We start from the raw sequence: 18,551 nt of genomic DNA, 5'->3' as shown, positions 1-18,551 counted from the left end.
GGATCCCTAAAATAACACATCCTAGATCTGAATGAATGAAATATTCTTATTAAATACTTTTTTCTTTACATGGTTGAATGTGCTGACAACAAAATCACACAAAAATGATCAATGGAAATCAGTTTGACTTCACAGAAGTGTGATTGACTTGGAGTTACATTTGTGTTGTTTACAGTGTTCCCTTTATTTTTTTGAGCAGTGTATTAATAAAGTTGAGCAGACGGCTTCCCCAGACACAGATCAAACCGAGTCCTGGACTATAAAACTTGGAGATTCTCTACAACGGGTTTTAGCCCAGGACCAGGTGTAATCTGAGATGATTGAGGTATTTGTAGTCCTAGCCGACACCTAAAGGCCCATAGCAGACATCTAAAAACAGATATCAACTGTAACCCAATTACTTTTATTACAGGTTTTGTAGGTTTTATTTTCAGATGTCAAGTCATTGAATGATGTGATATTAGGCTGCAGTAGTTGTTTGAAAGTGACATATATCAGGAGATAAAACCAATGACATATCACTTATCCACACTGCTTCTCTCTTGAGTATCACTGAACAAAACAGAACCATTTCTGTTTACATAAGACAAGTATTAGCCTTGTATCACCAGACAGAAACGTAATTATTTTTCACCAATCTCTCTCCCAAAACGATTGACGATTGAAAAAAACATACAATGATTATTATTTTTGGAAACCTAACAAAACAACACATAGAAAGAAAACACAGAAACCAACCCATCCTGACTGACTGATCTGTTCTGTCCATTTCACCATACTTTCCAGCCTCGGATTCGTTGTTGTATATATTTTTGAGAAGCAAATCCTCTTAGAATGCAGAGTAAATAGATTAGAATACAGTGGCGGATTAGGGTCTGCGCGGTGCTGTCAGATTAGTCCCGAGCGCAGCGCGTCGACAGCTCGTGACAAGGCCGTGGCTGCTGTTCAGGAAAGGGGCTCGAGCTGCTCCGTTCGGCGCGCAGTGCTGCTGCCCGTGCTCACCGCTTAAAAATCGCTTGTTATATTGGCTTCCGTTCATGAATAAAAACCGTCGGCAGTCCGTAATCTCGACACATACACACAGTAGCCTACACGGTACACAGTACAATACTGTAGGCCACATCATCTGATAAACTATAGAGAGACCAAACATTCACTGCCTCAGCATGCCTAATGATAGTGGGTTTGACATATTTTAGTGTGCAACAAATACAAGGGACAGGCCTAAAAGCCATACACACAAGATACAAAACCTCTTTAATACAGCAATACAATAGGCTAGTTTACAGCTCTGTATTAGAATACTGTAAAAGGTGACCAGGGTCAATCATGAAAAAAAAAAAAAGCCTAATTACTGCACTGTTTTAAACGAGGCTGGGATTAAAGAACAATTCAATTAAACGGGCAGAAAATGTAAAACACAATTTTTCAGCAGGAGGGCTGGTTGTGAGAGAACTGAGATGGGTCTGGACAGGGCTAGGCCTATATAGCATATACAACATTCTGTTAAAATAAAACCTACTAGCAAGACATTAGCATAATTATTCACATTTGACTTAGACTTAAATTCATAATTCTTAGGCTAATCATGCATCAACATTTCAGAAGAGAGCTAGATCAGTTATCAGATATATTTACAGAATACATTTGATTTAAAAAAAATGCATTAAAAAAGATGGAGTTTACAGTCGAAAAAGAAATGGTCAAAGGCTGTTTTCAAACAAGACCAAAATGAACCACTTTCAGCTTCCCTGCGTCTTTGTTCACCTGAGTTGGGGAAAGAAAGAGGGGGGAAGAATGAGGGGTATAGAAAGAGGGGTAAAGAAAGAGGGGGGAGAAAGAGGGTAAAGAAATAGGGGGGAGAAAGAGGGTAAAGAAAGAGGGGGGAGAAAGAGGGGGGAGAAAGAGGGGGGAGAAATAGGGGTATAGAAAGAGGGGTAAAGAAAGAGGGGGGAAAAAGAGGGGGGAGAAATAGGGGGGGAGAAAGAGGGTAAAGGAATAGGGGGGAGAAAGCAGGGTAAAGAAATAGGGGTGAGAAAGAGGGGGGAGAAAGAGGGGTAAAGAAAGAGCGGGGAGAAAGAGGGGTAAAGAAAGAGGGGGTAGAAAGAGGGGTAAAGAAAGAGGGGGAGAGAAAGAGGGTAAAGGAATAGGGTGGAGAAAGAGGGGGGAGAAAGAGGGGTAAAGAAAGAGGGGGGAGAAAGAGGGTTAAAGAAAGAGGGGGTAGAAAGAGGGGTAAAGAAAGAGGGGGAGAGAAAGAGGAGGAGAGAAAGAGGGGGGAGAAAGAGGGGTAAAGAAAGAGGGGGAGAGAAAGAGGGGGAGAGAAAGAGGGGGGAGAAAGAGGGGTAAAGAAAGAGGGGGAGAGAAAGAGGGGTAAAGAAAGAGGGGGGAGAAAGAGGGGTAAAGAAAGAGGGGGAGAGAAAGAGGGGTAAAGAAAGAGGGGGGAGAAAGAGGGGTAAAGAAAGAGGGGGAGAGAAAGAGGGGTAAAGAAAGAGGGGGGAGAAAGAGGGGTAAAGAAAGAGAAGGAAAGAGGCAGGTTTACTTGAAGGTCTACTCAAACTGATCACATTCATGCGACGTCCAGGGTCAGTCCATTCAGTGCTTCAGCTATAGGTTTATTAAGGTTGTACAATTCCCAACATTCCCAGGTTTTCCATACGTCCTGGTTAGAAGACCCTCTGGGTAACCTGTAGCTGGTATTTCTAGAAAACATTGTAATTTGGGGAAAGTTACATGAATTATTTTACTGATCAAAATCATGTACAACCTTTGATGTAATAATCAACATGACCTACTCGAACATCTCAATAGATAGAACAAACCAACCCACCACACACACACACACACACACACACACACACACACACACACACACACACACACACACACACAATCAGTAGGCCTCAATCATACAGACCAGCTAAATCTTGAATTTGGACTTCCCTCTCCTCCCCTCTCCAAACCATTGTCACTCAGGGCGACCTCCTCTCTCCCCCTCCCCTCCCCTCTCCTCCCCTCTCCTCCTCCCCTCTCCAAACCATTGTCACTCAGGGCGACCTCCCCTCTCCAAACCATTGTCACTCAGGTCGACCTCCCCTCCCCTCTCCTCCTCTCTCCAAACCATTGTCACTCAGGTCGACCTCCCCTCTCCAAACCATTGTCACTCAGGTCGACCTCCCCTCTCCAAACCATTAACCATTGTCACTCAGGTCGACCTCCCCTCTCCAAACCATTGTCAGTCAGGTCGACCTCCCCTCTCCAAACCATTAACCATTGTCACTCAGGTCGACCTCCCCTCTCCAAACCATTGTCACTCAGGGCGACCTCCTCTCTCCCCCTCCCCTCCCCTCTCCTCCCCTCTCCAAACCATTGTCACTCAGGGCGACCTCCCCTCTCCTCCCCTCTCCTCCTCCCCTCTCCTCCCCTCTCCAAACCATTGTCACTCAGGGCGACCTCCCCTCTCCTCCCCTCTCCTCCTCCCCTCTCCTCCTCTCTCCAAACCATTGTCACTCAGGGCGACCTCCCAGCCTTGAGCGGTGTGTTAATAGTGGTTATGATTGACATTAAAACCCTAACAACGTTAACTAGATACATATTTAAACAGCAATGCAAATTCTTCCTCCAATAGCCTACAGTCTGGATTACCAAGTGACTGTGTGATTCAGTGGTGGTGGTGCCGAGACAATCTCCCGCTAATCGCCCGGGAAAAATATATATTACTACGACAAAGATGATGAAGACGAGGAATGCATCCCAAATGGCATCTTTTCCCTATCTAGTGCACTACTATAGACCAGAGCCCTATTCCCTATCTAGTGCACTACTATAGACCAGAGCCCTATTCCCTATCTAGTGCAAAACTATAGACCAGAGCCTTATTCCCTATCTAGTGCACTACTATAGACCAGAGCCCTATTCCCTATCTAGTGTAATACTTATAGACCAGAGCCCTATTCCCTATCTAGTGCACTACTATAGACCAGAGTCCTACTCGCTATATAATGCACTACTTTAGACCAGAGCCCTATTACCTATATAATGCATTACTTTAGACCAGGGCCCCATGGGATTCCCTATATAGTGCACTACTACAGAACAGAGTCCTACTCCCTGTGGGATTCCCTATATAGTGCACTACTACAGAACAGAGTCCTACTCCCCATGGGATTCCCTATATAGTGCACTACTACAGAACAGAGTCCTACTCCCTGTGGGATTCCCTATATAGTGCACTACTACAGAACAGAGTCCTACTCCCTGTGGGATTCCCTATATAGTGCACTACTACAGAACAGAGTCCTACTCCCTGTGGGATTCCCTATATAGTGCACTACTACAGAACAGAGTCCTACTCCCCATGGGATTCCCTATATAGTGCACTACTACAGAACAGAGTCCTACTCCCCGTGGGATTCCCTATATAGTGCACTACTACAGAACAGAGTCCTACTCCCTGTGGGATTCCCTATATAGTGCACTACTACAGAACAGAGTCCTACTCCCTGTGGGATTCCCTCTATAGTGCACTACTACAGAACAGAGTCCTACTCCCTGTGGGATTCCCTCTATAGTGCACTACTACAGAACAGAGTCCTACTCCCCGTGGGATTCGCTATATAGTGCACTACTACAGAACAGAGTCCTACTCCCCGTGGGATTCCCTATATAGTGCACTACTACAGAACAGAGTCCTACTCCCCGTGGGATTCGCTATATAGTGCACTACTACAGAACAGAGTCCTACTCCCCGTGGGATTCCCTCTATAGTGCACTACTACAGAACAGAGTCCTACTCCCTGTGGGATTCCCTATATAGTGCACTACTACAGAACAGAGTCCTACTCCCCGTGGGATTCGCTATATAGTGCACTACTACAGAACAGAGTCCTACTCCCCGTGGGATTCGCTATATAGTGCACTACTACAGAACAGAGTCCTACTCCCCGTGGGATTCCCTATATAGTACACTACTACAGAACAGAGTCCTACTCCCCGTGGGATTCCCTATATAGTGCACTACTACAGAACAGAGTCCTACTCCCCGTGGGATTCCCTATATAGTGCACTACTACAGAACAGAGTCCTACTCCCCGTGGGATTCGCTATATAGTGCACTACTACAGAACAGAGTCCTACTCCCCGTGGGATTCCCTCTATAGTGCACTACTACAGAACAGAGTCCTACTCCCCGTGGGATTCCCTATATAGTGCACTACTACAGAACAGAGTCCTACTCCCCGTGGGATTCCCTATATAGTGCACTACTACAGAACAGAGTCCTACTCCCCGTGGGATTCCCTATATAGTGCACTACTACAGAACAGAGTCCTACTCCCTGTGGGATTCCCTATATAGTGCACTACTACAGAACAGAGTCCTACTCCCCGTGGGATTCCCTATATAGTGCACTACTACAGAACAGAGTCCTACTCCCCGTGGGATTCCCTATATAGTGCACTACTACAGAACAGAGTCCTACTCCCTGTGGGATTCCCTATATAGTGCACTACTACAGAACAGAGTCCTACTCCCCATGGGATTCCCTATATAGTGCACTACTACAGAACAGAGTCCTACTCCCTGTGGGATTCCCTATATAGTGCACTACTACAGAACAGAGTCCTACTCCCTGTGGGATTCCCTATATAGTGCACTACTACAGAACAGAGTCCTACTCCCCATGGGATTCCCTATATAGTGCACTACTACAGAACAGAGTCCTACTCCCCGTGGGATTCCCTATATAGTGCACTACTACAGAACAGAGTCCTACTCCCTGTGGGATTCCCTATATAGTGCACTACTACAGAACAGAGTCCTACTCCCCGTGGGATTCCCTATATAGTGCACTACTACAGAACAGAGTCCTACTCCCCGTGGGATTCCCTATATAGTGCACTACTACAGAACAGAGTCCTACTCCCCGTGGGATTCCCTATATAGTGCACTACTACAGAACAGAGTCCTACTCCCTGTGGGATTCCCTATATAGTGCACTACTACAGAACAGAGTCCTACTCCCTGTGGGATTCGCTATATAGTGCACTACTACAGAACAGAGTCCTACTCCCCGTGGGATTCCCTATATAGTGCACTACTACAGAACAGAGTCCTACTCCCCGTGGGATTCCCTATATAGTGCACTACTACAGAACAGAGTCCTACTCCCCGTGGGATTCCCTATATAGTGCACTACTACAGAACAGAGTCCTACTCCCCGTGGGATTCCCTATATAGTGCACTACTACAGAACAGAGTCCTACTCCCCGTGGGATTCCCTATATAGTGCACTACTACAGAACAGAGTCCTACTCCCCGTGGGATTCCCTATATAGTGCACTACTATAGAACAGAGTCCTACTCCTCGTGGGATTCCCTATATAGTGCACTACTACAGAACAGAGTCCTACTCCCCGTGGGATTCCCTATATAGTGCACTACTACAGAACAGAGTCCTACTCCCTGTGGGATTCCCTATATAGTGCACTACTACAGAACAGAGTCCTACTCCCCGTGGGATTCCCTATATAGTGCACTACTACAGAACAGAGTCCTACTCCCCGTGGGATTCCCTATATAGTGCACTACTACAGAACAGAGTCCTACTCCCCGTGGGATTCCCTATATAGTGCACTACTACAGAACAGAGTCCTACTCCCCGTGGGATTCCCTATATAGTGCACTACTACAGAACAGAGTCCTACTCCCCGTGGGATTCGCTATATAGTGCACTACTACAGAACAGAGTCCTACTCCCCGTGGGATTCGCTATGGGCCTCGGTCAAAAGTAGTGTGTATATATAAAGTGCTGTGAAAAAGTATTTGCCCCCTTCCTGATTTCTTATTTTTTTTGCACATTTGTCACACTTAAATGTTTCAGATCATCAAACAAATGTTAATATTACACAAAGATAACCCAAGTAAACACAAAAATGCAGTTAAGTGATAATAAATCAAATTAAGGGAAAATAGCTATCCGAACCTTCATGGCCCTATGTGACAAAGTAATTGAATTTACTGTGGTTAATCACATTTTTTGGAAAGCTGAGTTCAATTGCACTAGCCACACCCAGGCCTGATTACTGACAGACCTGTTGAATCAAGAAATCACTTAACCTCTCTTGGGTAGGGGGCAGTATTTTCATGTCCGGATGAAAAGCGTGCCCAGAGTAAACTGCCTGTTACCCAGGCCCAGAAGCTAGGATATGCATATAATTGGTAGATTTGGATATAAAATGATGTCTGTGAGTATAACAGAACTGATGTGGCAGGCGAAACCCCGAGGAAGAACCATAAAAAATAAAATTATGTTCAGCCTTCCACTGTTTCCAATGGCTTTCATGTTTATTATGAGGTGAAGTCCTCCCAGATTGCAGTTCGTAGGGCTTCCACTAGATGTCAACAGTCTTTAGAAAGAGTTTCAGGCTGTTTTTTTTTGGAAAAACGAGCTAGAAGTTGTAGTTTTTCTAAGTCGCTCCCATTCTGGCTGTAGTGTTTCCATGCGCGTGGGTGAAAGTGCGTTTTGTTATTTATCTCCGGTAATGAACATACTATTCTCCGTCTTAAAATTGATCATTTATTCATTATCCGTTTATTCATTGGGATTCATTTTGTATGCATTTTGAAGGAGGGAAACCGGTGGATTATTGAATGAAGTGAGCCAGCTAAACTGAGTTTTTATGGATATAAAGAAGGACTTTATCGAACATTTTTGATGTAACTGGGACCTTTTGGAGTGCCAACAGAAGAAGATCTTCGAAGGTAAGGCATTTATTATATCGCTATTTCTGACTTTCGTGTCGCACCTGCCTGGTTGATTTTTTTCCTTCATGTTTTTGTATGCGGGGCGCTGTCCTCAGATAATCGCATGGTGTGCTTTCGCCGTAAAGCCTTTTTGAAATCTGACACAGTGGCTGGATTAACAAGAAGTTCATCTTTATTTTGATGTATAATACTTGTATTTTCATGAATGTTAAATATTTATATTTCTGTAATTTGAAATTCGCGCTCTGCAATTTCACCGGATGTTGGCCAGGTGGGACGCTACTATCCCACCTGCCCATAAGAAGTTAAATAGAACCTGTCTGACAAAGTGAAGTAGGCCAAAATATCTCAAAAAGCAAGACATCATGCCGCGATCCAAAGAAATTCAGGAACAGATGAGAAACAAAGTAATTGACATCTATCAGTCTGGAAAGGGTTACAAAGCCATTTCTAAAGCTTTGGGACTCCAGCGAACCACGGTGAGAGACATTATCCACAAATGGAGAAAATTTGGAACAGTGGTGAACCTTCCCAGGAGTGGCCGGCCTACCAAAATTACCCCAAGAGCGCAGCGACGACTCATCCAAGAGGTCACAAAAGAACCCACAACAACATCTAAAGAACTGCAGGCCTCACTTGCCTTAGTTAAGATCAGTGTTCATGACTCAACCGTAAGAAAGAGACTGGGCAAAAATGGCATCCATGGCAGAGTTCCAAGGTGAAAGCCACTGCTGACCAAAAAGAACAAAGGCTCATCTCACTTTTGGAAAAAAAACATCTTGATGATCCCCAATACTTTTTGGGGAAATATTCTGTGGACTGATGAGACAAAAGTTTAACATTTTGGAAGGTATGCGTCCCATTACATCTGGCGTTAAAGTAACACAGCATTTCAGAAAAAGAACATCATACCAACAGTCAAATATGGTGGTGGTGTGATGTTCTGGGGCTGCTTTGCTGCTTCAGGACCTGGACCACTTGCTGTGATTGATGGAACCATAAATTCTGCTCTCTAACAAAGAATCCTGAAGGAGAATGTCCGGCCATCCATTCGTCACCTCAAGCTGAAGTGCACTTGGGTTCTGCAGCAGGACAATGATCCAAAACACACCAGCAAGTCCACCTCTGAATGGCTTAAATAAAAACAAAATGAAGGTTTTGGAGTGACCTAGTCAAAGTCCGGACTTGAATCCGATTGAGATGCTGTGGCGTGACCTTAAAAAGGCGGTTCATGCTCGAAAACCTTCCAATATGGCTGAATTAAAACAATTCTGCAAAGAAGAAGGTCCAAAATTCCTCCACAGCGATGTGAAAGACTCATTGCCAGTTATCACAAACGCTTGATTGCAGTTGTTGCTGCTGATGTTGGCACAACCAGTTATTAGGTTTAGGGGGCAATTACTTTTTCACATAGGTCCATGAAGGTCCGGATAGCTTTTTTCCCTTAATAAATAAAATCATCACTTAACTGCATTTTGTGTTTACTTGGGTTATCTTTGTGTAATATAAAAAATTGTTTGATGATCTGAAACATTTAATTGTGACAAATGTGCAAAAAAATAAGAAATCAGGAAGGGGGCAAATACCTTTTCACAGCACTCGCACCCACACTCGCACGCACACACACACACACACACTCGCACGCACACACACACACACACACACACACACACACACACACACACACACACACACACACACACACACACACACACACACACACACACACACACACACACACACACACACACACACACACACACACACACACACACACACACACACACACACACACACACACACACACACACACACACACACACACACACACACACACACACACACACACACACCTGTTTGTCTCCATGGTCATGCCTGATCAGTGCTCAGGGTCCCGGTGTTTCACTCCTCCAGTGGCCAGCTCCTGTTGGTCGGTCCTGCTCTGCTGATTAACCAATCACAAGAGAGACAATCAGAATGTGCAGAGATCTACAGGATCCAGCAGTGAAGTGGTTGAATCTACAGAGATCTACAGGATCCAGCAGATGGCCAAGGTATCTGCTCGTAGTAAGTAACCATCCTGGATGGCCAAGGTATCTACTAGTAGTAAGTAACCATCCTGGATGGCCAAGGTACAGTGGGGAGAACAAGTATTTGATGCACTGACGATTTTGCAGGTTTTCCTACTTACAAAGCATGTAGAGGTCTGTAATTGTTATCATAGGTACACTTCAACTGTGAGAGACGGAATCTAAAACAAAAATCCAGAAAATCACATTGTATGATTTTTAAGTAATTAATTTGCAATTTATTGCATGACACAAGTATTTGATCACCTACCAACCAGTAAGAATTCCGGCACTCACAGACCTGTTAGTTTTCCTTTAAGAAGGCCTCCTGTTCTCCACTCATTACCTGCATTAACTGCACCTGTTTGAACTCGTTACCTGTATAAAAGACACCTGTCCACACACTCAATCAAACAGACTCCAACCTCTCCACAATGGCCAAGACCAGAGAGGGTGTAAGGACATCATGGATAAAATTGTAGACCTGCACAAGGCTGGGATGGGCTACAGGACAATAGGCAAGCAGCTTGGTGAGAAGGCAACAACTGTTGGCGCAATTATTAGAAAATGGAAGAAGTTCAAGATGACGGTCAATCAACTTCGGTCTGGGGTTCCATGCAAGATCTCACCTCGTGGGGCATCAATGATCATGAGGAAGGTGAGGGATCAGCCCAAAACTACACGGCAGGACCTGGTCAATGACTTGAAGAGAGCTGGGACCACAGTCTCAAAGAAAACCATTAGTAACACAGTACGCCGTCATGGATTAAAATCCTGCAGCGCACGCAATGTACCCCTGCTCAAGCCAGCACATGTCCAGGCCCTTCTGAAGTTTGCCAATGACCATCTGGATGATCCAGAGGAGGAATGGGAGAAGGTCATGTGGTCTGAAGAGACAAAAATATAGCTTTTTGGTCTAAACTCCATTCGCCGTGTTTGGAGGAAAAAGAAGGATGAGTACAACCCCAAGAACACCATCCCAACCGTGAAGCATGGAGGTGGAAACATCATTCTTTGGGGATGCTTTTCTGCAAAGGGGACAGCACGACTGCACCGTATTGAAGGGAGGATGGATGGGGCCATGTATCGCGAGATCTTGGCCAACAACCTCCTTCCCTCAGTAAAAGCATTGAAGATGGGTCGTGGCTGGGTCTTCCAGCATGACAACGACCCGAAACACACAGCCTGGGCAACTAAGGAGTGGCTCCGTAAGAAGCATCTCAAGGTCCTGGAGTGGCCTAGCCAGTCTCCAGACCTGAACCCAAACGAAAATCTTTGGAGGGAGCTGAAAGTCCGTATTGCCCAGCGACAGCCCAGAAACCTGAAGGATCTGGAGAAGGTCTGTATGGAGGAGTGGGCCAAAATCCCTGCTGCAGTGTGTGCAAACCTGGTCAAGAACTACAGGAAACGTATGATCTCTGTAATTGCAAACAAAGGTTTCTGTACCAAATATTAAGTTCTGCTTTTCTAATGTATCAAATACTTGTGTCATGCAATAAAATGCAAATTAATGACTTAAAAATCATACAGTGTGATTTTCTGGATTTTTGTTTTAGATTCCGTCTCTCACAGTTGAAGTGTACCTATGATAACAATTACAGACCTCTACATGCTTTGTAAGTAGGAAAACCTGCAGAATCGGCAGTGTATCAAATACTTGTTCTCCCCACTGTATATAGTATGGTTGTGGAAGGCTTATATTCAGCCTAGATATAATTTAACAAGCTCTGAATTCATTAGGTTATTGCTGATTGTTTGCATTTGACCTTTAATTGTGCAACAAAGCTTATTTAGATAAAACATGGAGATATACTGTATATCGTGAATTGCCCTTAAGTTTAGATATGATTTTTAGGCCACAGCCGTAGCTGACACTACAGCCTTCAGGGCTGGGCTGTGTGCCTCCATCTCTACTCATAGATCCCAGATAGACAGAGGGGTCTATTCAATCTGAACCTGGAACCGGGTTTCCTGGTTAAACCAGACTGTGACATTACAGGGACTAAAACACATCTGACCCAGTATCAGCGGTTAAGGGGGCAACTTCTATGCTATTTAATCCACTACACTAGGCTTGCCTTCCAGCTAGATAGAAACGCCAGCCAATTCCCAAAGACAGTAGAAACAGAGAGATAGGGGAGACGATGTGCTACTTCCTCTTTTCAACATTAGTCAGAGGAACGTTGGTCCCCTTCCCAGATTTCCGTCTCTTACTCCTCTCTCTCTCTCTCCCCCCCAAACAGTCATTGTTTCTCGTCTCCATCTCTTCTCGCCAAGCCAAAAGGGAGGAATAATGCACCCCCCCCCCCCATCCCCATCTCACTAAGCTGTCATTGGCTCCACATAACAAACAATGAAACTTCATCTGAGACCAGATTACCATGGTTTCAATAAAAACGTACAAATTGAGAGAAAAAAAGAATGTAAAACAGAAAAGGCAAAAGGGAAGAGGGGAAATGGATGGCCTCTTCTCTCCTCTCTCTGTAGTTATGAGGGAAATGGATGGCCTCTTCTCTCCTCTCTCTGTAGTTATGAGGGAAATGGATGGCCTCTTCTCTCCTCTCTCTGTAGTTATGATGGAAATGGATGGCCTCTTCTCTCCTCTCTCTGTAGTTATGATGGAAATGGATGGCCTCTTCTCTCCTCTCTCTGTAGTTATGATGGAAATGGATGGCCTCTTCTCTCCTCTCTCTGTAGTTATGATGGAAATGGATGGCCTCTTCTCTCCTCTCTGTAGTTATGAGGGAAATGGATGGCCTCTTCTCTCCTCTCTCTGTAGTTATGATGGAAATGGATGGCCTCTTCTCTCCTCTCTCTGTAGTTATGATGGAAATGGATGGCCTCTCCTCTCCTCTCTCTGTAGTTATGATGGAAATGGATGGCCTCTTCTCTCCTCTCTGTAGTTATGAGGGAAATGGATGGCCTCTTCTCTCCTCTCTCTGTAGTTATGAGGGAAATGGATGGCCTCTTCTCTCCTCTCTCTGTAGTTATGATGGAAATGGATGGCCTCTTCTCTCCTCTCTGTAGTTATGAGGGAAATGGATGGCCTCTTCTCTCCTCTCTGTAGTTATGAGGGAAATGGATGGCCTCTTCTCTCCTCTCTGTAGTTATGAGGGAAATGGATGGCCTCTTCTCTCCTCTCTCTGTAGTTATGATGGAAATGGATGGCCTCTTCTCTCCTCTCTCTGTAGTTATGAGGGAAATGGATGGCCTCTTCTCTCATCTCTGTAGTTATGAGGGAAATGGATGGCCTCTTCTCTCATCTCTGTAGTTATGATGGAAATGGATGGCCTCTTCTCTCCTCTCTCTGTAGTTATGAGGGAAATGGATGGCCTCTCCTCTCCTCTCTCTGTAGTTATGAGGGAAATGGATGGCCTCTCCTCTCTCTGTAGTTATGATGGAAATGGATGGCCTCTTCTCTCCTCTCTCTGTAGTTATGATGGAAATGGATGGCCTCTTCTCTCCTCTCTCTGTAGTTATGATGGAAATGGATGGCCTCTTCTCTCCTCTCTGTAGTTATGATGGAAATGGATGGCCTCTTCTCTCCTCTCTCTGTAGTTATGAGGGAAATGGATGGCCTCTTCTCTCATCTCTGTAGTTATGAGGGAAATGGATGGCCTCTTCTCTCCTCTCTCTGTAGTTATGATGGAAATGGATGGCCTCTTCTCTCCTCTCTGTAGTTATGATGGAAATGGATGGCCTCTTCTCTCCTCTCTGTAGTTATGAGGGAAATGGATGGCCTCTCCTCTCCTCTCTCTGTAGTTATGATGGAAATGGATGGCCTCTCCTCTCTCTGTAGTTATGAGGGAAATGGATGGCCTCTCCTCTCCTCTCTCTGTAGTTATGAGGGAAATGGATGGCCTCTCCTCTCCTCTCTCTGTAGTTATGAGGGAAATGGATGGCCTCTTCTCTCATCTCTGTAGTTATGAGGGAAATGGATGGCCTCTTCTCTCATCTCTGTAGTTATGATGGAAATGGATGGCCTCTTCTCTCCTCTCTCTGTAGTTATGAGGGAAATGGATGGCCTCTCCTCTCCTCTCTCTGTAGTTATGAGGGAAATGGATGGCCTCTTCTCTCCTCTCTGTAGTTATGATGGAAATGGATGGCCTCTTCTCTCCTCTCTCTGTAGTTATGATGGAAATGGATGGCCTCTTCTCTCCTCTCTCTGTAGTTATGATGGAAATGGATGGCCTCTTCTCTCCTCTCTGTAGTTATGATGGAAATGGATGGCCTCTTCTCTCCTCTCTCTGTAGTTATGAGGGAAATGAATGGCCTCTTCTCTCATCTCTGTAGTTATGAGGGAAATGGATGGCCTCTTCTCTCCTCTCTCTGTAGTTATGATGGAAATGGATGGCCTCTTCTCTCCTCTCTGTAGTTATGATGGAAATGGATGGCCTCTTCTCTCCTCTCTGTAGTTATGAGGGAAATGGATGGCCTCTCCTCTCCTCTCTCTGTAGTTATGATGGAAATGGATGGCCTCTCCTCTCTCTGTAGTTATGATGGAAATGGATGGCCTCTCCTCTCCTCTCTCTGTAGTTATGAGGGAAATGGATGGCCTCTTCTCTCCTCTCTCTGTAGTTATGATGGAAATGGATGGCCTCTTCTCTCCTCTCTGTAGTTATGATGGAAATGGATGGCCTCTTCTCTCCTCTCTCTGTAGTTATGATGGAAATGGATGGCCTCTTCTCTCCTCTCTGTAGTTATGATGGAAATGGATGGCCTCTTCTCTCCTCTCTCTGTAGTTATGATGGAAATGGATGGCCTCTTCTCTCCTCTCTCTGTAGTTATGAGGGAAATGGATGGCCTCTTCTCTCCTCTCTGTAGTTATGATGGAAATGGATGGCCTCTTCTCTCCTCTCTCTGTAGTTATGATGGAAATGGATGGCCTCTTCTCTCCTCTCTGTAGTTATGAGGGAAATGGATGGCCTCTTCTCTCCTCTCTCTGTAGTTATGATGGAAATGGATGGCCTCTCCTCTCTCTGTAGTTATGAGGGAAATGGATGGCCTCTTCTCTCCTCTCTCTGTAGTTATGATGGAAATGGATGGCCTCTTCTCTCCTCTCTGTAGTTATGAGGGAAATGGATGGCCTCTTCTCTCCTCTCTCTGTAGTTATGAGGGAAATGGATGGCCTCTTCTCTCCTCTCTCTGTAGTTATGATGGAAATGGATGGCCTCTTCTCTCCTCTCTCTGTAGTTATGATGGAAATGGATGGCCTCTTCTCTCCTCTCTGTAGTTATGATGGAAATGGATGGCCTCTCCTCTCTCTGTAGTTATGAGGGAAATGGATGGCCTCTTCTCTCCTCTCTCTGTAGTTATGATGGAAATGGATGGCCTCTTCTCTCCTCTCTGTAGTTATGATGGAAATGGATGGCCTCTTCTCTCCTCTCTCTGTAGTTATGATGGAAATGGATGGCCTCTCCTCTCTCTGTAGTTATGAGGGAAATGGATGGCCTCTTCTCTCCTCTCTCTGTAGTTATGATGGAAATGGATGGCCTCTTCTCTCCTCTCTCTGTAGTTATGAGGGAAATGGATGGCCTCTTCTCTCCTCTCTCTGTAGTTATGAGGGAAATGGATGGCCTCTTCTCTCCTCTCTCTGTAGTTATGATGGAAATGGATGGCCTCTTCTCTCCTCTCTCTGTAGTTATGATGGAAATGGATGGCCTCTTCTCCTCTCTCTGTAGTTATGATGGAAATGGATGGCCTCTTCTCTCCTCTCTCTGTAGTTATGATGGAAATGGATGGCCTCTTCTCTCCTCTCTCTGTAGTTATGATGGAAATGGATGGCCTCTTCTCTCATCTCTGTAGTTATGATGGAAATGGATGGCCTCTTCTCTCCTCTCTGTAGTTATGATGGAAATGGATGGCCTCTTCTCTCATCTCTGTAGTTATGATGGAAATGGATGGCCTCTTCTCTCATCTCTGTAGTTATGATGGAAATGGATGGCCTCTTCTCTCCTCTCTCTGTAGTTATGATGGAAATGGATGGCCTCTTCTCTCCTCTCTCTGTAGTTATGAGGGAAATGGATGGCCTCTTCTCTCCTCTCTCTGTAGTTATGATGGAAATGGATGGCCTCTTCTCTCCTCTCTGTAGTTATGATGGAAATGGATGGCCTCTCCTCTCCTCTCTCTGTAGTTATGAGGGAAATGGATGGCCTCTTCTCTCCTCTCTCTGTAGTTATGAGGGAAATGGATGGCCTCTTCTCTCCTCTCTCTGTAGTTATGATGGAAATGGATGGCCTCTTCTCTCATCTCTGTAGTTATGATGGAAATGGATGGCCTCTCCTCTCCTCTCTCTGTAGTTATGATGGAAATGGATGGCCTCTTCTCTCATCTCTGTAGTTATGATGGAAATGGATGGCCTCTTCTCTCCTCTCTCTGTAGTTATGATGGAAATGGATGGCCTCTTCTCTCCTCTCTGTAGTTATGAGGGAAATGGATGGCCTCTTCTCTCCTCTCTCTGTAGTTATGATGGAAATGGATGGCCTCTTCTCTCCTCTCTCTGTAGTTATGAGGGAAATGGATGGCCTCTTCTCTCCTCTCTCTGTAGTTATGAGGGAAATGGATGGCCTCTTCTCTCCTCTCTCTGTAGTTATGAGGGAAATGGATGGCCTCTTCTCTCCTCTCTCTGTAGTTATGATGGAAATGGATGGCCTCTTCTCTCCTCTCTCTGTAGTTATGATGGAAATGGATGGCCTCTTCTCTCCTCTCTCTGTAGTTATGAGGGAAATGGATGGCCTCTTCTCTCCTCTCTCTGTAGTTATGATGGAAATGGATGGCCTCTTCTCTCCTCTCTCTGTAGTTATGAGGGAAATGGATGGCCTCTTCTCTCCTCTCTGTAGTTATGAGGGAAATGGATGGCCTCTTCTCTCCTCTCTGTAGTTATGATGGAAATGGATGGCCTCTTCTCTCCTCTCTCTGTAGTTATGAGGGAAATGGATGGCCTCTTCTCTCCTCTCTGTAGTTATGAGGGAAATGGATGGCCTCTTCTCTCCTCTCTCTGTAGTTATGATGGAAATGGATGGCCTCTTCTCTCATCTCTGTAGTTATGATGGAAATGGATGGCCTCTTCTCTCCTCTCTCTGTAGTTATGAGGGAAATGGATGGCCTCTTCTCTCCTCTCTCTGTAGTTATGATGGAAATGGATGGCCTCTTCTCTCCTCTCTCTGTAGTTATGATGGAAATGGATGGCCTCTTCTCTCCTCTCTCTGTAGTTATGATGGAAATGGATGGCCTCTTCTCTCCTCTCTCTGTAGTTATGATGGAAATGGATGGCCTCTTCTCTCATCTCTGTAGTTATGATGGAAATGGATGGCCTCTTCTCTCCTCTCTCTGTAGTTATGATGTTTGGGGAGGTATCTTGATCTGTGTGTCTTAGGCAGTGTCAGCTGTCCAGGGGAGAACCTGGGTATAGTCCAGGGGAGAACCTGGGTATAGTCCAGGGGAGAACCTGGGAATAGACCAGGGGAGTACCTGGGTATAGACCAGGGGAGAACCTGGGAATAGACCAGGGGAGAACTTGGGAATAGACCAGGGGAGAACCTGGGTATAGACCAGGGGAGAACCTGGGTATAGACCAGGGGAGAACCTGGGTATAGACCAGGGGAGTACCTGGGTATAGACCAGGGGAGAACCTGGGTATAGACCAGGGGAGAACCTGGGAATATACCAGGGGAGAACCTGGGTATAGTCCAGGGGAGAACCTGGGTATAGACCAGGGGAGAACCTGGGTATAGTCCAGGGGAGAACCTGGGTATAGACCAGGGGAGAACCTGGGTATAGACCAGGGGAGAACCTGGGTATAGACCAGGGTAGAACCTGGGTATAGTCCAGGGGAGAACCTGGGTATAGACCAGGGGAGAACCTGGGTATAGTCCAGGGGAGAACCTGGGTATAGACCAGGGGAGTACCTGGTTATAGTCCAGGGGAGAACCTGGGTATAGACCAGGGGAGAACCTGGGAATAGACCAGGGGAGAACCTGGGTATAGTCCAGGGGAGAACCTGGGTTTAGACCAGGGGAGAACCTGGGTATAGACCAGGGGAGTACCTGGTTATAGTCCAGGGGAGAACCTGGGAATAGACCAGGGGAGAACCTGGGAATAGACCACTGCCTAATCACCCTGACCCTCTTTACTTCTTTCTGTTTTAAAAAGAGCTTATGTCAGTCCACCCCTGTCTCACTCGCTCTTGCTCTCTTGCTCTCTCTCTCTCACTCTCACTCTCTTTCTCTTGCTCTCTCTCACTCTTTCTCTCTCTCTCACTCTCTTGCTCTCTCTCTCACTCTCACTCTCTTTCTCTTGCTCTCTCACTCTTTCTCTCTCTCTCTCTCACTATCTTTCTCTTTCTCTTGCTCTCTCTCACTCTCTCTCTCTCTCTCTCACTCTTGCTCTCTCTCTCTCACTCTCACTCTCTTTCTCTTACTCTCTCTCTCTCGCTCACTCTCTTTCTCTTGCTCTCTCACTCTTTCTCTCTCTCTCTCTCACTATCTTTCTCTTTCTCTTGCTCTCTCTCACTCTCTCTCTCTCTCTCTCACTCTTGCTCTCTCTCTCTCACTCTCACTCTCTTTCTCTTACTCTCTCTCTCTCGCTCACTCTCTTTCTCTTGCTCTCTCTCTCACTCTCTTTCTCTCGCTCTCTCTCTCTCTCTCACTCTCGTTCTCTTGCTCTCTCTCTCTCACTCTCTTTCTCTTGCTCTCTCTCACTCTCTCGCTCTTTCTCTTGCTC

At 45.6% G+C, this 18,551-nt stretch overlaps 1 protein-coding gene across 10 annotated transcripts in view; it reads right to left on the bottom strand.

The window, feature by feature from the left end:
• Positions 1-1,237: 1,237 nt before the first annotated feature.
• Positions 1,238-18,551, bottom strand: part of LOC118936402 (WD repeat-containing and planar cell polarity effector protein fritz homolog) — a 184,788-nt gene continuing 167,474 nt past the window's right edge. For 2 of the 10 annotated variants that reach the window (XM_036961025.1, XM_036961020.1), the window contains 2 exons: positions 9,615-9,706; positions 1,238-1,767 (listed from right to left, as the gene is read on the bottom strand). In XM_036961025.1, the coding sequence (XP_036816920.1) occupies positions 9,641-9,706 (66 nt within the window). In that variant the 3' untranslated portion in view covers positions 1,238-1,767; positions 9,615-9,640. Of the gene's footprint in view, positions 1,768-2,415; positions 2,700-9,614; positions 9,707-18,551 lie in introns of those variants that run through there. The other 8 variants (XM_036961029.1, XM_036961023.1, XM_036961027.1 and 5 more) reach the window with 4 other exon arrangements.

The sequence above is a fragment of the Oncorhynchus mykiss genome, chromosome 23 (genome assembly GCF_013265735.2).
Source record: "Oncorhynchus mykiss isolate Arlee chromosome 23, USDA_OmykA_1.1, whole genome shotgun sequence".
NCBI classification, from domain to species: Eukaryota; Metazoa; Chordata; class Actinopteri; order Salmoniformes; family Salmonidae; genus Oncorhynchus; species Oncorhynchus mykiss.
The sequence above is the reverse complement of the archived record's forward strand: the minus strand, read 5'-3'. Positions and strand labels throughout refer to the sequence as shown.